Source organism: Rhinoraja longicauda, chromosome 4 (assembly GCF_053455715.1).
Source record: "Rhinoraja longicauda isolate Sanriku21f chromosome 4, sRhiLon1.1, whole genome shotgun sequence".
Lineage (NCBI taxonomy): Eukaryota > Metazoa > Chordata > Chondrichthyes > Rajiformes > Arhynchobatidae > Rhinoraja > Rhinoraja longicauda.
This window is the reverse complement of record NC_135956.1, coordinates 53131505-53158577: the sequence shown is the minus strand read 5'-3', so window position 1 is coordinate 53158577 and position 27073 is coordinate 53131505. Positions and strand designations below refer to the sequence as shown.

Genomic DNA, 27073 nt, shown 5'->3' with positions numbered 1-27073 from the left:
CCCCTTTGTGACATCACATCATGCCAGGAGACGGCCGGAGCCGTTTTATCCGGTCCGTGCGCTGCGATTGGCCAACGTCCAGATAGCGTGAGCTCTGCTCACCGTCACGCCGCGCCGCCATTGGCCCGCCGTGCGGCGAGGGGCGGGGCCGCGCCGGCTCCCAGGGCTGTCACTCAACGGCCTTATTTGCATCTTATTCAATAGCGGCAGCGGCGGCGGCGGGCGGGACAGCAGCAGCATCAGCAGAGAGAGAGAGAGAGAGAGAGAGAGAGAGGGAAAGAGACAGAAGGAGGGAGAGAGAGACAGAAGGAGGGAGAGAGAGACAGAGGGGGGGAAAGAGGGAGAGAGACAGAGGGACAGAGAGAGGGGGAGACAGACGCAGAAGCAGCAGCATCGGGGAGAGAGACAGAGAGACATCGGCAGCATCGCGCCGCCACACGGGTCCAGTGGTCGCTGCCTCCATCTCCTCCTCAACCAGTGACAAGACCCACACCAGGATAAATCACCGAATCAAAGTGTATGTGGTCAAGTTGATGACTTCTGCTTTCCAGGACTTCCTTCACAGTTTTGGCACAGCCGGGTGCGAAGGGCCGAACGTCCTCTGCCTCCTGGTAACATTGAATCCTGAACTGGATGTATAAAGTCAACGAAACGCATGATAACGTGATGGAGGAGAGCGCGGGGGGGTGGGGGAGAGACCTGGTATTGAATCATTAAAGTGATGGAGGAGAGCGCGGGGGGGTGGGGGAGATACCTGGTATTGAATCATTATAGTGATGGAGGAGAGCGCGGGGGGGTCGGGGAGATACCTGGTATTGAATCATTATAGTGACGGAGGAGAGGGGGGGGGGGGGGGAGAGAGACTTGGTATTGAATCATTAAATTGTAAATCCTATTATAACGCGTATTTCTTAGAGGAAAAAGAACAGGTTGGATTTCAAACGACATCAATGCCTAGTTTTATATTTTATTTTTCTTTCCCTGACACAGTGACCGATCAATCGAAGATGAAGTGACTGAAGATTTATTATTATCAGGAGCAAGAAATCACGGGGAACTTTTACTGTCGAAGATATGAACGGAGGGATATGACTATAAATTGTTAAATAGATCTGTACATGATAGTTGTTTGGGACATTTGTTGGAGTGCAATTAAAGTTAGGGGACGTGATTTCTAAACAAGAACGCAAAATGTGGACTTTCTTAGGAATAGCTACTTTTACTTATGTCTACAAGAAGTGCGATGACTTGGTGAACGTGAGCTACGCTAACAAGGAGATGCTGGGGGCGTTCCTGGTCTTTTTCTCCTTGGGCTTACTGCTGTCCTATCGTTACCGATGTGGGCAAGGGAAGGGACGAAAACAACCTTCCAACCTGGACTATATCTGCCAGCTCCTTTCATCCCTGCCCCTGGCAAACTCGCTCTTCAGCGGGACGAGAGACTCCAACAACACTGAGCAGGACCAAGCAAAGCAGGTAAGGAGATGGAGAACCCCGTGCCCATTTAAACAAGGGGGAGGCACAGGCAACATGGTATATATTATCACCATCCTTATTATTTAATGTTCTCGTTATCGTAGATTCTCAGCTCGATTTGTAAAACAACAACTGAAGTCGCGTTTCAATTTTAAACAAAATCACTCTACGCAGTTGCTGTGAAACACTACACTGCTATTTTCGGAAACAATGAATGATCAATAAGCGTAGAGGGCATTCGGTGGATGCATTATTAGTTGTTGGGAAATTAATTTGTTTACCCCTTTTTATTATAATAACAAAAGTTAGCCGTGTGACGAATGATGGGCAATTCGAAGAAGATTTAAAAATAACGTTTGACATATAACATCGTTAAAACAAACCACCGCGGGAATAGACGAATAAATTATAATTCTTAGATTGGTTATCCAAATATTAATAAATGTTTTATGTCTAAGGATATCGATGTTAAGTGAGACTTTTCATCAAGAAAGTAGTTTTATTTAAAAGAAAATTGAGAAGGAGCAACAACTTGAGCCAACTATTTAAATTTAGTGAGATCTTATTCATTATTCATTATCATTTGGAGTTTAACAATTGTGAGATCACCATTGCATAGACAGTTCAGTCTAAAGGGAAGGGCAAGTGAGTGGTGCCTTAAAATATCAGATAATTTCAACACAATAGTGCAGATACTCAATTTGGACACATTTAACAGCCACATCTGAGTTTCCACTGTGGCTTTGTCGCAATCTGTTCTAAGTCAGAGGTTTTATGGGTTCCAGTCTCACTCTAGACTTGAGCACAAATTCACGACGGTGCTCTGGTGTAGTATTGAGTAAAGCTGTGCTCAGAGTCCTAGAAGGATACAGTATGTATGGCCCACCAAGTCCACACCAATCATCAGCCATCCATTTGGACAACCTACAGTCCTCTTTTTTCTTCATTCTCCTTACATTCTCATCAGCTCTCACCAGATTCCACCACTCACCTCCCACAAGGGACAATTTACAATAGCCAATTCACTTGCCAAACTGCTGGTCTTTTGGTTATGTCGGTAGAGATGGAGCTCATGGAGGAAATTCACACGGTCACAAAGGAAACATGTAGTATAAGAATAGGAACACAATGTTATAGTTGTACAACATGTTGGCTGAGCTGTACTTTGAGTATTGTGTGCACTTACACCATAAGAAGGGTGTCATTTAAGTTAGAGTGCAGAAGATATTCACAAAGATGTTGCCTGAATTGGGGACGTGGGGGTCCTGTTAACAGGAGAGATTGGAAAAGCTAGGTCTGTTTTCCCTGGAGCAAAGGAAGCTAAGAGGTACATAAAATTGAGCAGCACAGATATTGGATAGCCAGTGTTTGTTTCCCATCGTAGGGTGTCTAAAAGTAGATGGCATAATTTTAAGATAAGAGAAGGCTGTTTAAAGGGGGTCTGAGAGGAAATGTTTTTACGGAGTAGTTGGTATCTGGAATGAGCTGTCAGTGGAGGCAGGAACACTAACAAATTTAGAACATAGAAAAGTACAGCAGAGGAATAGATCTTTGGCCTACAATGTCTGTACTGAACCCAAGAAAAACTTATCTTATCTGTGTGCACATAATCCATATTCCTCAATTTCCTGCATATCCATGCCAACGCCACTATCATATCTGCCTCCACCATGTCGCCCCCGATTTATGTCTCTCGCAACTTTATGCACTTCTATCTGGTCCCCCCTCAGCCTCTGATATTCCCAAGAAAACAATGCAAGTTTGTCCAACTTTTCATTTTAAACTAATACCTATTCCAGGCAACATTCTGGTAAACCTCTTCTGCACCCTTTTCAAAGCCTCCACATCCTTTCTGTAATGGGACGATCATTAAATGCATGTAATACTGCAAATGCAGCCGAACTAAAGTCATAGAGGCTGCAACATAATATCCTGACCCTTGTCCTCAATGCCTCGCCAATGAAGGAGTGCACACTGTATGCCACCTTGACCACTCTATCTACTTATGTTGCCATTTCAAGGAGCTGACGTGAGACACACTGGCTAATGATCCCTGGATTATCTCCACTTTCCTTCATAAAGAATGGAACAACATTGGCTACTCTCCAGTCCACCCGCACCTCGCCTATGCCTAGAAAGGCTGCAAGATCTTTGTCATGGCTCCTGAAATCTCTTCTCTTACTTTTCTAAATAGATAATTTATGAGACATCTTGACAGGTACTTGAATGAGCAGGGCATAGAGGATTATTGAATTGAAGCAGGCATGGCACTAACATTGATGGGTATGATGGTTAGCATAGATGTGGTCAGTGAGGGATCTATTTCTATGCTGTATAACCTGATTCTAATTCTGCACAGATAGCAGTGTCAGGGTTAAACCCGAGTCTCTGACACAATGAAGTGGCTACTCTAATAGCTGCCATAAATGTTGGAGGTGATGTCATTTGGGCATGTCGATAAACTGAAACATTATGTACACTCCTTAAATAGATGTGGCAGGATTTTGCAGAAGAGTTATGGAGATGATGCACAAAAAAAACAAAAAACGGAGGATCAATTTCATGGTCAGAGATATGCAGCCCACTGGGTCCATGCAGCCCATCAACTCCCCATTTACACTAATCCTACATAAATCACTCTCTTATTCTTTCCACATTATCATCAACTCCCTGCCCACACCACCCTCCCCAAATTCGAGGAACAATTTACAGTAATGAACCTACCGACCTGCGTATCTCTGGGATGCGGGAGAAAACCCACACAATCACAGTGAGAATGTGCAAGCTCCACACAGTCAAGTGTCATGAGCTGTGAGAGAGTGACTGCTAGCTGCACCATTGTGGCTCCAACATTCACAGTCCTGTTTCTGGGAGTGGTATCCACCTTTTGCTCAGGCGAACTCATCATGGAGGTTTTGTTTCCAAAAACTTGCAGGTATGTTGGTTTTTATACATCAAATTCCCAGGCACACACAAATATGGCAATTACAGTAGATCATTAGGAATAGGAGTAGGCAATTTGGACTTTCAAGCTTGCTCTGCTGTTCGCCAAGATTTTGATTGATCGTCTTCCTCAACAATGTTTCCTGCATAACTGCATGTCTCTTGATTCCCTTAATCTCCAGAAATCTATTAATCTCTGTTTTTAATTAATTCAATGATCATAATCCCCTTCCACCCCACCTCCAAAGTAGAGATTTCCAAAGATTCATCACCCTCTGTGTGAAGAAATTTATGATCCATCCTAAGTGACCTAACCTAGTTCCGGACCCATCAGTCAAGCCAGAGACATAGGTTATGGGTAAGGAATAAGAGGTCTGCAGGCAATACGAGGAAACGTCTCGCAGGTAATTGGAGGTAATTGGAGTTTGGAATGATTTGTCTGGTGAAGGTGAGGAAGCAGAGACTCTGATCAAACACTTGAATTATTAAGACATAGAAGTCTATGGTAAAGTGCTGGTAAATGATTATGTGATTGTCAGCCTGGACATTGTGGGCCAAAGGTCCTGTTTTTGTGTTGTAAGACTATGACTCCATAATTACAACCATATCTGATGCCACTAATTGAGAATAGATGATAAATGGGACCACTGAGAGAGATATTGCAAGAGATTGTTTTGCCAACATAGTCCATGTGGTCATCAATAATAATTTTCCAGAAGGACTATCTCTAACCTTTGTCATGACTTTGATCGTACTGGGGAAGATAATTTTACAGTATGATTTCTTGCATTAAAATCGCCAAATAATCACCTTGTATTTCACTGGGCTTTCTTGGATTCTTGCTATATGACCAGCAGAACTCCTGAGGACATGTGGTAATGAGAAATGAGGTTGCTTCCAGTTATGCTTTGAGTTTCAGCCAATAGAATGAAGAGCAGGCAAACATAAATATATTTATGTCACTAAATAAGAAAACTGAAAATTTTCTTTCCTTCTCTCTTGATATAGCAAAAGAAAAGATCTGTCACCTTCTCAGAATACTCGTCAATCACCAGAACATCTTCCCAATATGATCCAGAGATCATCATTGTGGGCTCTGGGGTCCTTGGTTCCGCCATGGCCACTGTTCTTGCGAGGGATGGGAGGAACGTGACAGTGATTGAGAGAGACCTGAAAGAGCCAGACAGGATTGTTGGAGAGTTGTTGCAGCCTGGCGGATATCAGGCATTGAAGGCACTCGGTCTTGGAGGTACTAAAAGATTGGCTCTTAAGAGCTCTAAATATTTGTAAGAAATGGAAATAATCAAACCATAACAATAGACATTTGAACATTTCACCTGCAACTTTGAGTGCTTTATTTATTTTAAAATACATAACTTGACTTAGATGTAAAAAGTAATATAAAATACAAAGTGCTGTACTTCAGGAAATAGGGGTTTAACATAACTGAAAGGTTTGAAGCAAAACAGTAACCTGTTCCTGGGCAATATGCTGACTGAACTACATTATTTTTCTAACTTTGATGTTTTACTTTGAAAGTTTATGAAGAAAGGCAGCAAAAGCATATTCATTGTCTGTGTTCCATCTAGCCTGTATGAGCACCAACAACCAACATCCCAGGCCCCATAAACCTTCTGGAGGAAAAAAACAAACATCAATATGGGGGGGGGGGGGGGAGACGGACGGATGGACGGGACAAATAATTGCTCAGTGTATATACTGCAAGAGACCCCATTCACAGATCACATGAAAGCTATGCTGATAACCTACTTCCTCCGGTTTTGTTTCTAGTTGCAGAAACAATTCCAGTTTCCTTTCAGGCAAGAATCAAATCTCCACTAATTGCATATTCTGCCAATGACTCACTGCAAAATGAAAATCCTTGGGGGAGACTTGCTCACTGCAAATTTAAATGTGGATTGATTCCTCTTGCCTTTAGTTTTCCCTGCCATGCTTCAGTTGGTAGTACTCTTCCCTCTAAGCCAGAAGCCTTGATTTTCCAAACCGATTCCAGAAATTTGAGTGCAAGGCTGATGCTGCAGTGCAGCTCTGAGAGAAGGCCGAAGCCTTAGAGATGTGAGCTTTTAGACTGATGCATCAACTTCCCTCTCTCGGCTGGATGTCAAAGATACCGATTTGTTATTTAAGCGAAGGGCATTATCCCTTGTCTCCTGTCTGCCGTTTATTTCAATCAGCATTTCCAAAATAGAGTCTGAAGAAAGATCCTGACCCGAAACATCACATTTCCACGTTCTCCAGAGATGCTGCCTGACCCGCTGAACTCCAGCACTTTGTGTACTTTTTTCTAAAAAATTAATCTGTTTGCTGTGCAAAAATTAACTGCATGTTTCCCACACAAAAAAAGGATTCATGGTTCAAAATCATTTCATCGTTTACAATCGTATTGTGAAAGGGACGTGAATGATTCATTGTGGATTAGTTTTCACCCAGCTCAAATAACCAGTGCACTCAAACACAAACTGCTCCTTTTATTATTTTAGATGTTCCTTTGTGTATCCCTTTGTTCTCTATCCTAAAAAGGAATAAACTATTCCTTATAGCAATGAATGTGACAGAACCAGTACTTGGATCTTAGATATTAACATCTTGGTTTCTGCATGGGTTTAATAATATAACCATTCTATTAATATTCTGCTTAATATGGCATGTAGGATCTTCCTTTACTTCCTTGGAGGGAAGTGGAGAAAGTTTAGGAATAAATTGACATGCCTCATTCTGCATCCTTCATAATGAATAAATTGTTTGCAGGCTATTGAAATGTTGCGAAAGAATGGCTTGACCTAACATTATCTTCTGATTCTCAATGCTTTAAGAATACATTAGAAAAAACATTTTACCTGATTTGAATGAATGAATTCTCCTACATGCACAATTAAATAGTGTAGAGAATTGATTATTAATTTAATAAGATTACAGCAAATTATACCAAAAGTTTGGTTTTCGGTTGAACAATTGAAATCCACTCAACATCAAGAAGTATAGTTAAACCTTGCCCCTAACGTAATATATTGCAATAGGAGAGAGTTACAGAAATATGTGGCTGGACTATTAACATATAATACCAATATTTCTGACAAATTTGCTGGCCTCCCCCCCCCCCCCCCCCCCATCAAAATTAAAACACGTGGAATTGATAACTTCAGACCATTCCGAACAAATAACTGCAGTCAGAAATAAACTATTTAGGCATATTTTTTGGATTACCTAGGTTGCAGTTATATGATTTACAATTGGGCGTATAATTACAATAAGTAGGTTTACTAGGTTAATTCCCAGAATGGCGGGACTGTCGTATGTTGAAAGACTGGAGCAGGCTAGGCTTGTATACACTGGAATTTAGAAGAATGAGAGGGGATCTTATCGAAACATATAAGACACGTTAGAGGCAGGAAACATGTTCCCAATGTTGGGGGAGTCCAGAACCAGGGCCACAGTTTAAGAATAAGGGGTAGACCATTTAGAACGGAGATGAGGAAAAACTTTTTCAGTCAGAGAGTTGTAAATCTGTGGAATTCACTGCATCAGAAGGCAGTGGAGGCCAAGTCTCTGAATGCATTCAAGATAGAGCTCTTAAGGATAGCGGAGTCAGGGGGTATGGGGAGACGGCAGGAACGAGGTACTGATTGAGAATGATCAGCCATGATCACATTGAATGGTGGTGCTGGCTCGAAGTGCCGAATGGCCTACTCCTGCATCTATTGTCTATATTTTCTTCCACAACACCACCATGCTTCGCCTCTTTGATGGGTGGTGACTCCAGAACGTATTCCTTGTGGTGCACAATTCAAATGAAAGTGTTTATCTTGACCCCACAAACCTTGGGCTCAACCTGGATGGGGGAGCTTGGGCACTTCAGCCATAATGTGCATTCTATGGGTATATAAATTCATAACATTTTTTGAGAATGATCATGTTGCTAAGACCCTGCTAATGAGACCATTTTAGTAAAACTACTAGACTAAGTGGACCTGTTGGGTCCAAACCTCTCCTGCATTGGTGCAGCACCCTCTCCTCCCCCACTCCCCCCTCCCCCTCCCGCCCACCCCTCCCTCCACCTCCCCTCCCATCTTCCCTTCCCCTCCCCCCCACTCCATCCCCCTCAACCTTCCTTATCCTCCCTCCTGCCCCCTTCCTCCACCCCCCTCCCCCCTCCCACCCTCCCCCCACCCCCCTCCACCCGCCCCCCCTCCCACCCTCCCCAGGAGATAGATTTAAACTTTAAAATGTGAATAACTTTAAAAATAGAACACCGATTTCAATGAAACTTCTTCCATTAGCAACAAAGGGACGACTGAGTAAGGTGGGCCTAAAATTGTCGCGCTAACATGTACCGTTTTAGCTGTAGTTCAGGAACAAACAAACAAACAAACGAGAGTTTTAGTATATAGATGTTGGCCCTTCATATTGCTGTTATGCCAAATGTAGCTATTTTTATTTAGAAATAAGCGAGCACTTTATTCCCTAAAGGCTCTACATATTCTTCCATACTCTGCTCTCCTCCACCAGGTGCTGTGGAAGGTCATGATGGTTGTAGCGTCAAAGGTTACGTTATCCATGACATGGAGAGCAAGACACGGGTGGAAATCCCTTATCCTCTGGATGAAGATGGTCAGGTGCAATGTGGGACAGCATTTCACCACGGGCGTTTCATAATGGGCCTGAGAAATACTGCAAAGGCTGAGCCAAAGTAAGCGTTCCTTAGAGACTCATTATTGGTTCAGAATTTCCATAGAACATAGACCAATGCAGCACAAGAACAGGCCCTTTAGCCCACAATGTCATTGTTGAACGATGCCTACTCAAAAGAATACTTCCTACTTGCACGTACTCCATTGTCCCTCCATTCCCTGAGTATTCATGTGTCTATGTAAAGGTTTCTTAAGCACCCCTATCTTATTTGTCCCACCCCAATTTGGTATTTTCCCTGAGGTCCAGTCTTATCTTTATAACTATTTTGAGGCATATGGAGTTGTGAACACTGTTACCATAATGTTCTCCAATCACCTGGCCAATACAAGGTCCAATATGGTCTCTCATCCAGTTGGACTATCCAAACTGTTTCAGGAACCTTCTTGGATACACCTAAAAAAATCGGTATGGTCTAAGATGCTTGTTCTAAGGATGTCCCAGTCAATATTGGGGAAGTTAGTTCCCCATAATGACAATCCTTTGCTTCTCTCACGTTTGCCGATCAGGAGACCTATTGTATAATCCATCAGAGTGACTGTACCTTTCCTATTACCCAGTGGTACCCATTTTGCTTTGGTGGATGATCCCTCCAGTATGATCTCTTAGAATCCAGCTGTGATAGTCTCCCTGATTAGCATTACAACGGCTCCATCTATTTTATCCCCTCTCTATCATGTTTGAAACATCAAAACCCTGGAATGTTGAGCTGCCAGTCTCTGTAATGGCCACAGCATCATAGTTCCATGCACTGACCAAGACTCTGAGCTTATCCATGTTACCCATAATATTTCTTGCATTGAAATAAACGCGTTCAACCCACCAGTCTCATCGTGTTTGTTAACCTGTTTCTGTTTTTCCTTCCTTTGAAACTTGCTCGTCATAATCTTTATCTTCCCATCAGTCCCTCCACTTGCTGCTCTGGCTCCGATACCCCCTGCAACTTTAGCTTAAACCCACCTGCACAGCACTCGCGAAGCTGCCAGCAAGGATATTGGTTCCCCTCCGATTCAGGTGTACCTACATGTATTGGGTATAATTATTCTGCCAATCATTGACAGTCACAAAAATGTGCGAAAACAAACGTGCAAGTTTCAAGATATTTGCTGATCTTTGAACGTGTCATTGCAAATTCTATAGTCAATACAATATTTGGCAGCAGCTGAAAAATCCTGATGAAGAATTGATACACTCCAAAAAGGTTGTTGACACAAGACACTGTTGGAATCTGGGTAGTTACCAATGTGATATTTTTTATATTTCTTACGCTTGTCCAAAATTGAAATTGTCTAACTTCTCAATGGTTGTGTTCCAGTGTCAAGTTCATTGAAGGAACAGTGACACATTTACTGGAAGAAGATGGTAGAGTTACAGGAGTCCAATACAGAGAAAAAGAAAGTGGAGCTATAAAGGTTTGTACATTTTTCATCTGAATGGTTAACCCTGCAGTCTGGGTGTGGAGTAGCATGTGATGGCAAAAATAATGCACACATAAAAATCCTTTCCCATTTCTAAAGCTTAACAGTTCCTGTGTTGAATTCAAAGTGATATTTGTTCTTGTTTTATTGGCTAAAAATGTAGTGATGTGGACTGTGCTCTGGCCTTTGAAAATATCATTTTTAAGTATCTCAAAGGATAGCAAAAATATCCCTTCATTAATATTCTATATGCTATATATTATTTGCAATTCAGTATAAAGTTAGATTTGGTAGGGACTACGTATTTATTTTCTTACGAAAGCATAACATTTCAAAAAATCCTAATCCTGAGCTAAATGCTTTGATGAACTTTCACTGAATAAATAGACATAATAATGTGATGGTTCGTCAGGTCAATGAGGTTCCAGAATTGATCCCCTGATATGTCCTGAACTCAACATCGCATCAGTGGTATGTGATAATGATACAAAGCGTGTTTCCTGGCACTTATTTCTAGAGATTCTTCAGATATTAAAACTTGAATATTCAGGCTACATTGTCATCATTGATCTATAACCTTGAAACATGGCACAATACACTGAGGGATTCATATATTAAAACATAATTAATCAAAAGTCTTTCTAATTCCAGGAACTGTCCTGTCCATTGACTGTGGTTGCTGATGGACACTTTTCTAAATTCAGGAAAAACCTGGTGAAGACCAAAGTCAGTGTCTCATCTCATTTTGTTGGTTTCATAATGAAGGTAAGATTGTTCAAACGTGCTTCGCGTTGTTTTTGCACTTCATCTAATTAAAGTACCAGAATGCTATTTGGATACGTGTATACGTAGTAGTTATGAATATAAGCAGAAATGGATGTGAATCTAGGGCTTTAAAATCAGTGACATTGGTGAATGGAGAAAAATAAACTCTCCCTTCACCCTGCATCCCCTACTGTCCATCTACAGCATCAGAACCATACATGTGGAATTTGCGATTGTACCATTTGCTCGATAAGTGAATCCAAGTGGTGGTACAAATTCCCCTGATTGAAAATGGATTGATACAGAAAATAGGCCTGAAGCTGTTCGCCAATGACCATTATAACCTCAGTGGAAGATGAGACCAAATGCTGGAGAAAGCGTCAGAAATATTTTGCCATCCTCCCACCAAGACCAAATCAAATGTACCCAGTCATAAAGCCCTGAAAATTTGGCATTTCATTGTCTGCAGATTCATGACCTTGAACGTTATTTTCTGATCTCCCAATGTTAAATTTTTTCCAAAACAGCATTGTGCTTTCTCTGAGAGTTTCCTAGAATCTTGAATCTTAAAAATAGTTAGCAAATATTTACACTCTTAAATCGATGCATTATGCTGAATAGTTGCCTGGTGTACTGCTATCAATACCATAATTTTAAAAATCAAATAGTTTGATGGAATAGTTTTGCACCCTAAAGTGGAACAAAGTATGGAATTAATGCCTACTGTTTGTGTTTATGGTTGTAGGACGTGCCACAATTCAAACTTAACTATACAGAACTTATCCTTGCCGATCCTAGTCCTATTCTTATCTACCAAATTTCATCCGATGAAACAAGGGTATTAGTGGACATCAGAGGGGAAATGCCAAGACATCTTAAAGATTACATGATTGAGAAGATCCATCCACAGCTTCCAGGTAAAATGGTAGATGATTGTTTTAAAATTGTGAGTTTAGGCCTATTTTTCTCTTTGTTGTCCTTGGCCTGGTTAGCCCACATGTCTCCCATTCATTGAATGAACCACTGACTCCCCCACAATTTTTGTCAACACACCTTTGACCTTGCTGTCTGTATTTCGTGGGGTTAATTTTCACCTATGAAATCAGAATATGGTCATTTTACAAACTCTCACAAAAGCAAAGGTAGCTATGGGGAACACAAAGCAGGGAGACTGGGCAGGCACTCATCACAATTATACCTGTATATTCAAAATAAATGTATGTACAACTTAAATGCGCGTAGTATAAAAAATAAAGTGGATGAGCTTGAGGCTCAGTTAGTCATGGGCAAGTATGATGTTGTAGGGATCACTGAGACATGGCTACAAGAGGACCAGGGCTGGGAACTGAATATTCAGGGGTATACAACGTATAGAAAAGACAGACAGGTGGGCAGAGGGGGTGGGGTTGCTCTGATGGTAAGGAATGATATTCATTCCCTTGCAAGGGGTGACATAGAATCAGGAGATGTTGAATCAGTATGGATAGAAATGAGAAATTGTAAGGGTAAAAAGACCCTAATGGGAGTTATCTATAGGCCCCCAAACAGTAGCCTCGACATAGGGTGCAAGTTGAATCAGGAGATAAAATTGGCGTGTCAAAAATGTAATGCTACGGTGGTTATGGGAGATTTCAACATGCAGGTAGACTGGGAAAATCAGGTTGGAAATGGACCCCAGGAAAGAGAGTTTGTAGAGTGCCTTCGAGATGGATTCTTAGAACAGTTTGTACTGGAGCCTACCAGGGAGAAGGCAATTCTGGATTTAGTGTTGTGTAATGATCCTGATCTGATAAGGGGACTAGAGGTAAAAGAGCCATTAGGAGGCAGTGATCACAACATGATAAGTTTTACTCTGCAAATGGAAAGGCAGAAGGGAAAATCGGAAGTGTCAGTATTACAGTATAGCAAAGGGGATTACAGAGGCATGAGGCAGGAGCTGGCCAAATTTGACTGGAAGGAGGCCCTAGCAGGGAAGACGGTAGAACAGCAATGGCAGGTATTCCTGGGAATAATGCAGAGGTTGCAGGATCAATTTATTCCAAAGAGGTGGAAAGACTCTAAGGGGAGTAAGAGACACCTGTGGCTGACAAGGGAAGTCAGGGACAGCATAAAAATTAAGGAGAGGAAGTATAACATAGCAAAGAAGAGTGGGAAGACAGAGGATTGGGACTCTTTTAAAGAGCAACAAAAGTTAACTAAAAAGGCAATACGGGGAGAAAAGATGAGGTACGAGGGTAAACTAGCCAATAATATAAAGGAGGATAGCAAAAGTTTTTTTAGGTACGTGAAGAGGAAAAAAATAGTCAAGGCAAATGTGGGTCCCTTGAAGACAGAAGCAGGGGAATTTATTATGGGGAACAAAGAAATGGCAGACGAGTTAAACCGTTACTTTGGATCTCTCTTCACTGAGGAAGATACACACAATCTCCCAAATGTTCTAGGGGCCGGAGAACCTAGGGTGATGGAGGAACTGAAGGAAATCCACATTTGGCAGGAAATGGTTTTGGGTAGACTGATGGGACTGAAGGCTGATAAATCCCCAGGGCCTGATGGTCTGCATCCCAGGGTACTTAAGGAGGTGGCTCTAGAAATAGTGGAAGCATTGGAGATCATTTTTCAATGTTCTATAGATTCAGGATCAGTTCCTGTGGATTGGAGGATAGCAAATGTTATCCCACTTTTTAAGAAAGGAGAGAGAAAACGGGTAATTATAGACCAGTTAGTCTGACATCAGTGGTGGGGAAGATGCTGGAGTCAATTATAAAAGACAAAATTGCTGAGCATTTGGATAGCAGTAACAGGATCATTCCGAGTCAGCATGGATTTACGAAGGGGAAATCATGCTTGACAAATCTACTGGAATTTTTTGAGGATGTAACTAGGAAAATTGACAGGGGAGAGTCAGTGGATGTGGTGTACCTCGACTTTCAGAAAGCCTTCGACAAGGTCCCACATAGGAGATTAGTGGGCAAAATTAGGGCACATGGTATTGGGGGTAGGGTACTGACATGGATAGAAAATTGGTTGACAGACAGAAAGCAAAGAGTGGGGATAAATGGGTCCCTTTCGGAATGGCAGGCAGTGACCAGTGGGGTACCGCAAGGTTCGGTGCTGGGACCCCAGCTATTTACGATATACATTAATGACTTGGACGAAGGGATTAAAAGTACCATTAGCAAATTTGCAGATGATACTAAGCTGGGGGGTAGTGTGAATTGTGAGGAAGATGCAATAAGGCTGCAGGGTGACTTGGACAGGTTGTGTGAGTGGGCGGATACATGGCAGATGCAGTTTAATGTAGATAAGTGTGAGGTTATTCACTTTGGAAGTAAGAATAGAAAGGCAGATTATTATCTGAATGGTGTCAAGTTAGGAGGAGGGGGAGTTCAACGAGATCTGGGTGTCCTAGTGCATCAGTCAATGAAAGGAAGCATGCTGGTTCAGCAGGCAGTGAAGAAACCCAATGGAATGTTGGCCTTCATAACAAGAGGAGTTGAGTATAGGAGCAAAGAGGTCCTTCTACAGTTGTACCGGGCCCTGGTGAGACCGCACCTGGAGTACTGTGTGCAGTTTTGGTCTCCAAATTTGAGGAAGGATATTCTTGCTATGGAGGGCGTGCAGCGTAGGTTCACTAGGTTAATTCCCGGAATGGCGGGACTGTCGTATGTTGAAAGGCTGGAGCGATTGGGCTTGTATACACTGGAATTTAGAAGGATGAGGGGGGATCTTATTGAAACATATAAGATAATTAGGGGATTGGACACATTAGAGGCAGGAAACATGTTCCCAATGTTGGGGGAGTCCAGAACAAGGGGCCACAGTTTAAGAATAAGGGGTAGGCCATTTAGAACGGAGATGAGGAAGAACTTTTTCAGTCAGAGAGTGGTGAAGGTGTGGAATTCTCTGCCTCAGAAGGCAGTGGAGGCCAGTTCGTTGGATGCTTTCAAGAGAGAGCTGGATAGAGCTCTTAAGGATAGCGGAGTGAGGGGGTATGGGGAGAAGGCAGGAACGGGGTGCTGATTGAGAGTGATCAGCCATGATCGCATTGAATGGCGGTGCTGGCTCGAAGGGCTGAATGGCCTACTCCTGCACCTATTGTCTATTGTCTATTGTCTATAATAGGCATGTCCCAAGTAGCAAGTAACTCCTACACTTGCACATAGGATATATTACAATCCAATGCGAATCTTTGGACTTTAGACCAAGTCCACGCCAACCAGTAATCACCCTGTACACTAACACTACCCTACATACTGGGGACAAATTTACAACTTACCGAAGCCAATTAACCTGCAAACCTGTAGGTCTTGTGGGATGAAACCGGAGCACCTGGAAAAACCCACGTGGTCACAGGGTGAACATACAAACTCTATACAGGCAACTCCCGTAGTCAGGATCAAATTTGGGCGCTGTGTGGCAGCAACTCTACTGCTGTGCCACCCCTGTTCTGTCTCAATTAAACCAATGATCTGCAAAATTTTATTGAACTGGAATTTAATCAAGGCTTTCGAATTTGTTCTTAATGCTGGGTCTGTAAACTTTAAACTAGATCCTTATTTCTCTTTAACAGAGCACATAAAACAACCATTCTTGCTTGCAATTCAGAATGATCGTCTAAGGACAATGCCTGCGAGCTTTCTCCCTCCGTCTCCAGTGAACAAATCAGGTACAGCTGCAAATAACCGATAAGAAGTTGCATGAGTTTGCTTTCATTAATTTAAACAGAAAAATCAGGTGTCTGATAGCACTCTGGCTTTTCCTATTTTAAGATCAGTGCAGGTAATGTTACAGGTAAATTAGTTGTGATTTGAATTATTTTTTCAGAGACTATATGAAAAATGTATGTTTCAACATATGGTAAAGTATTTTTGCTCTTGCTATCTTTGGTGTTGTTCAATAAACAAAACCGCCTGTAATTTCTGATGAGCTTTAAATGTAAAATTATATATTTTGTCCAAGATATGACTAAATGTGATTACAAATGCATTAACTCTGATAAAGATACCTTTTCCTTAAACTTAGTTTTAGTTTAGAGATACAGCGTGGCACAAGCCCTTCGGCCCAACCCATCCATGCCGACCATCATCCCCCCTACGCTAGTTCTATTCTGCACACCAGGGACATTTATAGAAGACAATTAACCTACCCACCTGCATGTCTTTGGAATGTGGGAGGAAACCGGAACACATGGAGGAAACTCACTTGGTCACAAGGAGGTAGACACAAAATGCTGGGGTAACTCAACGGGACAGGCAACATCTCTTAGTCTTGGTCACAGGGAGAACGTACAAACTCCATACAGATAGCAACTGTAGTCAGGTTTGAACCCGGGTCTCTGGCGCTGTAGGGCAGCAACTCTACTGCTGCTCCACTGGGCTGCCCATTAATGTGAATCTATCACAATATTACTTCCGTAAAACATTCACAGTTATTGTAAAAATCCTCAAGTCCTTGGTTCAAAGTCAATCTATTTTTCCATTCGGAATTTACTGAAGAATGAAAAGGACTCTTGTTCCATCACGATACTCTCCTCATGGACCATGCATTATCAGTTCTAGTTGGGCAGAGCAAACCTACGAATGGATCACATGGGCTACGCTGGTTAATTATTTATTGGGTTCTTAAAATAACTTGAATTTGATATTTGTGATATATGGCTAACTATGATTTGCTAAATCCAATGAATGAAACCTCGATTTGACCAAAATTGTGACATTTCCTAAAGTCCTAGTACAGTTTCTGGTGAAGTAAAATTAAGATTATTATTGGTGAATTTAATGTAGACGTTGTGATATCTTTTCTGCCCAGGTGTGCTGCTTTTAGGTGATGCGTATAACATGCGTCACCCTCTGACAGGAGGTGGGATGAGCGTTGTGCTAAATGACCTGAGGATATGGAAAGGTCTACTGTTAAACATTCCGGACCTCCATGATAATGATGCACTGCTGCAGGTGGGTCAGGAGTGCTTCAATGTCATTTGCACCAGGACTGGGGCAATGGCATTATAACATACTCCGGCTTTATAGGTACATTAATGCAACAACACAACAAATAAATAATACAGTTAATTATGTTATTCTAGGTAACCAGACTATAACAGTGCAGCCAAACTGTGTGGAACAACCTTGTACAAAGTCCACAGTAGTTTGTGACTGAGATATGTTTGTGGTTAGATTTGCCGTAGTCATATAGCATGGAAACGGACCCTTCGGCCCAAGATGCCCCATCTACACATCCCACTACCCTGTGTTTGGCTCATATCCCTCTCCAATGCATATATCTGTCCAAACGTCTTTTAAATGTTGTTATAGTAGCTGCCTCAGCTACCTCCTCTGACAGCTCATTCCATATACCCACCATAATGTGTGGAAAGTTTGCCCATCAGATTCTTATTAAGTCTTTCCTCTCTCACCTTAAACCTAGAACCTCTGGTCCTTTATTCCCCTACTGGGTAAAAGACTGTGTATCCACCCTATCTATTCCCCTCATGGTCTTGTACACCTCCACAAGATCACCCTCTCGTACTCCTGCGCTCCAAGAAATAATGTCCTAGCCTGTCCAACCTCTGCCTACAGCTGAGGCCCTCAAGTCCCAGCAACATCCTCACAAATCTCTGCACTCTTTCCAGCTTAACATATTTCCATATTAGCAGGATGACCAAAACTGAACACAATACTCACCAACATCTTGCACAACTGTAGCATAGCATCCAAACGTCTAAACTCAGTACCCTGACTGATGAAGGCTAATGTGCCGAAAGCCTTCTTGATCATCCTATCTATCTGTGACACCACTTTCAAGGAACACCTAGATCCCTCTGCTCTACAACACTCCTCAGAACCCTACCCTTCATTGAGAATAGTCCTACCCTGGTTTGACTTTCCAAAATGCAACACCCTGCACTTATCTGCATTAACTATTCTTTAGCCCACTTGCCCAACTGATCAAGATCCTGCTATAATTTCTGCTAATCATCTTTGCTATCTAGGATACCACCCACTTTAGTGTCATCTGCAAACTTACTAATCATGCCTTGTACATTCACATCCAAGTTGTTGATCTAAACCACAAACAGCAAAGGGGCCTGATGGTGATGGGAACAAGCTGCTCTTGAACCTGGAGGTAACTGTTCTCTGCTCCTGCACATTCTTCCCTTTTGTAATTCTGCAAGATGGAACCAGTTTATGATTTTTACAGTTAAGGAAGACTGTTGTAGGAGATTGGCAGAACTCACCAGCAATGGCTGAAAACTTGTCCAATTGCCTCACTTCATATGGATTCCCCGCATTGCCCACTGAAATCGTAACAAATTTGCACAATCCTGTGAAAATTCAGGCCACTTTGCAAAAAAGATGCTGGTTTACAAAGAAGGACACAAAATGTTGGAGTAACTCAGTGGATCAGGCGGCATCCCTGGCGAACGTAGACGTTTGAGATTAGGACCCTTCAGACTGATTTCAGGGGTGGGGGGGAAGAAAGCTGGAAGAGAAGAGGGGCAGGACAAAGTTCGGCAGGTAATTGGTGAACGTAGGTGAGGGGGCGGGTTTTAATGGCTGCTCAAAAGCCAGAGATAAAAAACACCCCTCTTACATTCTTAAACCAGATGAATTAAAATATAAATTGTGCCCAGTTGATGTTTATTATTATCATATGGTTTTATAAGAGACCATATGATAATAATGTTGTTTTTCTTGTAGATCGGGTAGATGCACAGGCTAAGATTTTTTTTAAAAAATCCTGCCAGGCCTTTAGAAAGCTTTTGACAATTTCTCTTTGTTAAAAAACAATGAATTCATGCACTAAAAAAGACAAAGTGCTGAAGTAACCCCACGGATCGGGCAGCATCCCTGGAGAACATGGATAGTGTACGTTTTGGGTCAGGACCCTTCTTCAAACTGTGGGGGGGGGGGGAGAGAGAGAAAAAAGCTAGGAGAGAGAAGGGGCAGGACAAAACTTCGCAGGTGAATAATTGACAAACAAACTGAGCATAGTGCTTGGATAGCGAGTTTGCCTTGGGGGGGAACATTAACGAAAAGACATTTTACCCAAGAATTGTATTTTTCTTTTACAGGCCAAGAAGAAATTTCACTGGGCAAGGAAGAAATCCCATTCCTTTGTGGTGAATATTCTGGCTCAAGCTCTTTATGAACTTTTTGCTGCTACAGATGGTAAGAGTGACACAGCACCTAGTGATGTTCCCGCATAGTCTTTAGGACCTGCATTCACTCTGACCACAGATGTTGGCTGTGTGGAGTTTGCAAGTTCTCCTTGTGCTCTGATTTTTCTCCTAGATCCCAAAGAGATGTTTGTAGGTGAATTGGGAACTGTAAATGTATCCCTCAGCGTTGGCAAGTGGCAAAAGAACCAAAGGGAAGTTGGAGTTAGCATGAATGGCAGCATGAATGCTAATACTATCATAATGTTAGCATTAGCACGATAGCATTAGTCATAGAGTGATACAGTATGGAAACAGGCCCTTCGGCCCAACTTGCCCACATCAGCCAACATATCCATAATCCCTCCAAACCTGTCCTATCCATCTACCTGTCTAACTGTTTCATAAACATTGGGTTAGTCCCAGCCTCTACTACCTCATCTGGCAGCTTGTTCCATACACCCATCACTTTTTGTGTAAAAAAGTCACCCCTCAGATTCCTATTAAATCTTTTCCCCTTCACCTTGAACCTATGTCCTCTGGTCCTCGATTCCCCTACTCTGGGAAGAAACTGTGCATCTACCCGATCTATTCCTCTCACAATTTTATACACCTCTATGAGATTACCCCTCATCCTCCTGCGCTCCAAGGAATAGCGACCCACCGTACTCAACATCTCCCTTTAGCTCACACCCTCTAGTCCTGGCAACATCCTCGTAAATCTTCTCTGAATCCTTTCAAGCTTGACAATATCTTTCCTATAACATGGTGCCCAGAACTGAGCGCAATATTCTAAATGCGGTCTCACTTATGTCTTGTACAACTGCAACATGACCTCCCAACTTCTATACTCTGTACTCTGACTGATGAAGGCCATTGTGCCAAAAGCCTTTTTGACCACCTTATCTACCTGCAACTCAACCTTCAAAAAAAACATGCACCTGCATTCCTAGATCCCTCTGCTCTACAACACTCCCCAGAGGCCTACCATTCACTGTGTAGGTCCTGCCCTTGTTAGACGTCCCAAAATGCAACATCTCACACATCTCTGTATTAAATTCCATCAACCATTCCTTAGCCCACCTGGCCAATTGATCCAGATCCTGCTGCAATCTTTCACAAGCATCTTCACTATCTGCAAAACCACCCACTTTTGTATCGTCAGCAAACTTGCTAATCTTGCTCTGTATGTTCTCATCCAAATCATTGATGTAGGTGACAAACAGTAACAGGCCCAGCTCCGAACCCTGAGGCACACCACTAGTCACAGGCCTCCAGTCTGAGAAGCAACCTTCCACCTTCACCCTCTGCTTCTTTCCATGGAGCCAATTTGCTATCCATTCAGCTATCTCTCCTTGGACCACATGCAATCTAACCTTCCAGAACAGCCTGCCCTGTAGAACCTTGTCAAATGCCTCACTAAAATCCATGTATACAACATCTACAGCTCTGCCCTCATCGACCTTTTTGGTCACATATTCAAAAAAATCAATCAGATTTGTGAGACACGACCTCCTACGTACAAAACTATGCAGACTATCCCTAATTAGCTCTTGTCCGTCCAAATGCCTGAAAACCTATCCCTCGGAATACTCTCTGGTAACTTTCCAACTACAGATGATAAGCTCTAGTTTAGGATCCTTGTTAAAATGCTAACAATGACATTGATTAGCATTGTAGTTAACATTAGAATGCTGATGACAGCATTCTATGATTAGATATAAATTTATCATTTGATCTAATGATAGAATGCTCTCTATCATTAACTCCCCTAATAAGGAAGAGCTAATGGCAGAGAAGTTGCAGGGGTGATGGAGTTGCTCCATCTGGACCCACTGGCATGAATGGGATCTTCCATGCCAAATAAGCATGTAAGCTCAGACGCCAAGAGGAAACAAAAATCAAAAGAATTATGAGCCTCTGAGAATTAAAAAGTGCCTCATCTCCTTGAACAGTTCCCTTTTTAATAAACTGTGACACCTTGCTCCATATTTTCCCACAAAGGAAACATTTTCATACCTACCCTTGTATTGTACATTTTCCTTTACAGATCAGCATTTGATTTTAATCTGGTAATCATTTCCGGTGCATTCTGCTTTTCATTAGGAACCAGAATTTTGTTAAGTCATGTTAACTGTATCATTGTACAAATGTTGAAATGATTTAACTGTATTAAGGAATTGCTGTCATGATTTCAGTGGATGTGCTTTTTCTTTAAATTATTATTGCCCCAGAATTTTGAATGTTTTCTTTATGTAAAGTTTATTCATATCCTTGCAGTGGATGCCTACATAGAATGCTATGCTTCAACAATATATTAAACAAATTTACCTAAATATCATTATTTTATTTCAGACACGTTGCAACAGCTCCGGAGGGCTTGTTTTCATTACTTCCAATTAGGAGGGCAGTGTGTGTCGGGGCCAGTAGGTCTTCTGTCTGTGTAAGTTCTAATGTTGTTAATAGACTGGAAAAACCTTTTGGAGACTATTTTATGAATTGTAACTGAAAGGCAGTGGTGGGTGGGGGAATGGGGTTTAAGAGGATGGAATCAAACAGGGCCTTTAAGGATTATAAAGAAAGAAGGAAAGAACTCAAGCAGACAATTAGTGGGGCCAAAAGGGACTCAAGGATAAAGGAGGTCACTGTTCTTATTAATGTGATGAAACATAGAAAATAGGTGCAGGAGGAGGCCATTTGTCCCTTCGAGCCAGCACCGCTATTCATTGTGATCATGGTTGATCATTTGAGATTTGCTTCATCTGGATAAAAAGGAAGGCAACTCCATTGTCTTGAGGCAAGGTGGAGCAATGTGCATGCAATAATTTTCATCAGCATGCCTAAATAGTTCAGATAGTTCAGAGATCACAAATATCTTTACCATTCAGTCATTCCCACTTTGTAATAGGATCCTCTAACCCCAAGATGCCACCATGAATATCTTGGTGAAAATTATGCTATCTCATAGAGTCATACAGCATGGAAACAGGTCCTTCGGCCCAACTGGCCCATGCTGACCAGGATGCCCCATCAACACTAGTCCATGTTTGGCCCATATCCCTCCAAACCTCCTATCTAAGTACTTGTCCAAATGTCTGTTAAATGTTGCTATAGTACCTGACCCTACTACCTCCTCTAGCAGCTCATTCCATATAACCATGTGTGAAAAAATGTGCCCCTCGGGTTCCTATTATATCTTTCTCCTCTCACCTTAAACCTATGTCTCCCTGTTTTTGATTCCCCTACTCTAGGTAAAAGACTTTGCCTTTACCCTAATTATTCCCCTATCTATATCCTATACACCTCTATAGGATCACCCCTCATCCTCCTGTGCTCCAAGGAATTCAGTCCTAGCCTGCCCAACCTCTATAGCTCAGGCCCTTAAGTCCTGGCAACATCCTTGTAAAAACTAGGCTTGTGTTCACTGGAGTTTAGAAGGATGAAAGAAGATCTTATAGAGACGTATAAAATCATAAAAGGACTAGACAAGCTAGATGCAGGAAAAATGTTCCCAATGTTGGGGGAGTCCAGAACCAGGGGACACAGTCTGAGAATAAAGGGGAGGCCATTTAAAACTGAGGTGAGAAGAAACTTTTTCACCCAGAGAGTTGTGAATTTGTGGAATTCTCTGCCACAGAGGGCACTGGAGGCAAATTCATTGGATGAATTTAAAAGAGAGTTAGATAGAGCTCTAGGGGCTAGTGGAATCAAGGGATATGGGGAGAAGGCAGGCACAGGTTACTGATTGTAGATGATCAGCCATGATCACAATGAATGGTGGTGCTGGCTCGAAAGGCCAAATGGCCTCCTCCTGCACCTATTTTCTATGTTTCTATAAATCATCTTTGCACTGTTTCCAGCTTATCAGTCAGTGTATTGAGTATAGAAGTTGGTAGGTCATGTTGCAGTTGTATAAGACGTCGGTAAGACTGCATTTAGAGTATTGTGTTCAGTTCTAGGCACCATGTTATAGGAAAGATGTTGTCAAGCTGGAATGGGTGCAGAGAAGATTTACAAGGATGTTGCCAGGGCTAGAGGGTCTGAGCTACAGGGAGAGGTTGAATAGACTGGGACACTATTCCTTGGAGTGCAGGAGGATGAGGGGTGATCTTATTGAAGTGTATAAAATCATGAGAGGAATAGATCGGGTAGATGCACAGAGTCTCTTGCCCAGAGTAGATGAATCGAGGACCAGAGAACATAGGTTTAAGGTGAAGGGGAAAAGATTCAATAGGAATCTGAGGGATAATGTTTTCACACAAAGGGTGGTGGGTGTATGGAACGTTGCCAGAGTAGGTAGTTGTGGCAGGAACTATATCCCAACATTTAAGAGTTATACAGGTACATGGATAGGACAGGATTGGAGGGATATGGACCAAATGTGGGCAGGTGGGACTAGTGTAGCTGGGACATGTTGGCCGGTTTGGACAAATTGGCCGGAAGGGCCTGTTTCCACACTGTATCACTCTATGGCTCTATCCTTCCTGCAGCAGTGTGACGAAAACTGAACACAATGCTACAAAGATGGCCTTGCCAACATTTTGTACAACTGTAACATAGCAGTCCAACATCTGTACTTGATACCCTTACTGATGTAGGCCAATGTACCAAAAGCCTTCTTGACCATCCTATCTCCCTGTGACACCACTTTCAAGGAACTCTGTACCTGCGCTCCTAGATCCCCCTGCTCTACGACACTCCTCAGGGCCCTGGAATTCACTGTGAAGGTCCTGCCCTGGTTTGAGTTTCCAAAATGCAACACCTCACACGTATCTGCATTAAACTCAGAGGCAGAATTCACTTGATAACATACTGAACTGCTTATGCGATGGGTCTGCAGCTTGAGAGAAAAAACCAGAAGGGGGAGCTCTTCTGCAGCAGTAGGATTTTTAATTTAACAGCTCCTCTGCACTCCATATGAAGTGGTTGAGTAACCCAATACTCTGGTAATTAGACGCTGATTCCCATTCTGCAGAGGTACCTGGCCTCCATTCAGTGCTTCATTTTAATGAATTCTAGACACCCAAAGTAATTGGGTGATTGTTAGTATTAAGTACTGGTAATATTTAAAAACAGAACTGTGGGCACAAAACACATTATGACTCAAATTACAAAGTTAATTATTAATAAAGATGCAATAACTTGGCAAATAAGGGTGATTTTTCTTCTCCATGACAAGGCTTCTGAGATGAAACTTTGTTAGAAGAAAAATGAGTCCGTTCTGTAATACTGGGGATATAATTCTACAACGGTGGCACAGCGGTAGAGTTGCTGCCTTACAGCGCCAGAGATGCGGGTTCTATCCCAACTACGGGTGCTGTCTGTATGGAGTTTGTACCCCGTGACCACTTGGGTTTTCTCCGAGATCTTCAGTTTCCTCCCACACTCCAAAGCAAAGACGTACTGGTCTGTCGGTTAATTGGCTTGGGTTTGTATATTTGGTAGAAGTGTAAAGTTGTCCCTAGTGTGTGTGTGTGTGTGTGTGTGTGTGTGTAGGATAGTGTTAAAGTGCGGGGATCGCTGGTTGGCGCAGACTCGGTGGGCCAAAGGGCCTGTTTCCGCGCTGTATCTCTAAATTAAACTAAACTAAAAACTTGTCATCTGGCCTGGCTGCAGGCTGGAGGAGACTTTGTCCCTTAAAATACATGCAACAATCTAATTGATTTCTCTTTCTTTTAGGCTTTCTCCTGAACCAATGCTTCTGATTGGACATTTCTTTGCCGTCGTATTCTATGCTATATATTTCTTATTCAAGGTGGAGCCTTGGTACCTAAAACCACGGGCCCTGTTGAGGAGTGGGCTTGTTATCTACCGTGCCTGCTCAATTATTTTTCCTCTCATTTATTCCGAAATGAAATATCTTGCTAACTAAATAATAATTGGAGATTGTAAAAGTCCAAAACGCATGGAGCCTCAGAAACAATTGGATATTTGCCATGTTACAGTCTAAATATTGGATGCATAATGCTGTTGAAAGATGTATGATTACTTTATGGCGATTTGTGAAACAAGACTGAGCCAGCCCATCTTGCACTTTGTGGACTTGTGAATCAACAAACTGGACCCGTGTTCTTTATGGCACCCATGAAATAACTCGACCTTCAATGCAAATCGAGCACACTACAAACGGCGCTGATTATAGCTGGTGTCACTGGCTTTGTGAAGTCTCGCTGCTTCGATGAAGCGCTTCATTCTTCTATTATGATCGTTCAAACTTCTGCTTAAAACATCTGAAAATGGACTTATTCCCAAACTAAATCCTACATTTTTTTTAAAAGACAAAGATTTCCAATCAGTTGATTCCTGTAGTCGAGCTGTCTAAAACACGTGGTGGAGGTGTGTAGGTGTGTTGGTGTGCTCCTAATCATTCAGTTCCTCTGGGCATCAGAACTGCACACAGTCTGGGATTTCCATTGAAATCAAACCAATTTTTAAAATGTTTTTCTTTGTAAGATGGAATGTCGGATTCAAGTATTTTCTTTGTGTCTGCATTTGGGTAATGTTATTTGTAAGTATTAAAATTTGGATTTTAAATGATTCTATTACTGAAAACATTTTGACAGATAATGGCTTCTTCAAATTGTATCTCAGAAAAGGATTGAAAGGAATGTAATCTCTCACTTTTGGGAGTGTCAATAATAATGCTACCTGCTAGATGCAGAATTTGATTTGCAGATGCCATTTTATCTTAATATTATAGATGGGTTTCAACCAATTTGCAACTAATTTACTAACTATGTCTCCTTATTTAACCATTTAATGGTGATCCTGTCTCTTTGGAGAGACCACTGAAACTTGACCATTATCTATTAATGGTAAGGAGCATCGTTAGGTTAAGTGTAACAGTGATTCCTCCCCCTGGTGGAAGCTGACAGTTTCCGAAGAATTAGAGGGGGAAGAATGGAAAAGTATTTTGTTGTTATGGTTTTCCAAACCCTCTGTAAAATAATTGCTCACAGGCTAACATTTGTCTTAATTTTGTAAACATATTTTGAATAGTACTTGCAGTACTGTTTTGGAATCACCAGATGCCACTAATGTGCTAATTTACAAAGCACGCCAGCCATACTGACAGTTCCTCGTCAAAGAAAAATACAGCATGGTGCCAGGCCCTGCAACCCACCATCTGGACCAACCACCCATTTCCACTAATCCAACATTAATCCTATTTTCTTTATTCTCCCATCATTCTCATCAACTCTCCGCAGATTACACTAGGGGAATTTTCAACGGCCAATTAACATACCAACTGGCATGTCTTTGAGATGCAGGAGGAAATCCGAGGAAACACACAGAGTGCACACAAGGTCAGAATTGAACCAGGGTCTCGGGCACAAAGGTCCAGGGTCTTTGGTTGACCAAAGAAATATTGCTGGTCCTTGTGCACAGGATCCAATACTCAGATTTTCATTTTTTAATTCTGTCAGTTGTGCTTTAAAAATAAATTGACTTTTGCCAAATGGGCAACATAATTATCTTAACCCCCATGACTGAAATTTGTGCATTCTATTACAAGTGTATATAATTGTAAAAGCAGCAGCAGGCTATATTTGTTTGTTATGTTTAATTATTCTATCATTAATTCTATGGATGTTCTATATTGGTATGT

The 27073-nt window shown here is 42.0% G+C and overlaps 1 protein-coding gene across 2 annotated transcripts; it reads left to right on the top strand.

Moving 5' to 3' along the window:
• The first annotated feature begins 269 nt into the window (after positions 1-269).
• sqlea (squalene epoxidase a) lies at positions 270-27073 on the top strand. 2 transcript variants are annotated; one of them, XM_078397739.1, is made up of 12 exons: positions 270-517; positions 991-1476; positions 5428-5668; positions 8947-9127; positions 10442-10538; positions 11196-11309; positions 12055-12226; positions 15880-15975; positions 17118-17260; positions 19381-19477; positions 21820-21907; positions 25144-27073. In XM_078397739.1, exons 2-12 carry the CDS (start codon positions 1192-1194, stop codon positions 25334-25336), a joined length of 1707 nt encoding a protein of 568 aa, XP_078253865.1. In that variant the 5' UTR covers positions 270-517; positions 991-1191; the 3' UTR covers positions 25337-27073. The 2 variants fall into 2 exon arrangements, with proteins under 2 accessions (XP_078253865.1, XP_078253864.1); XM_078397738.1 differs by having other exon boundaries at positions 270-611.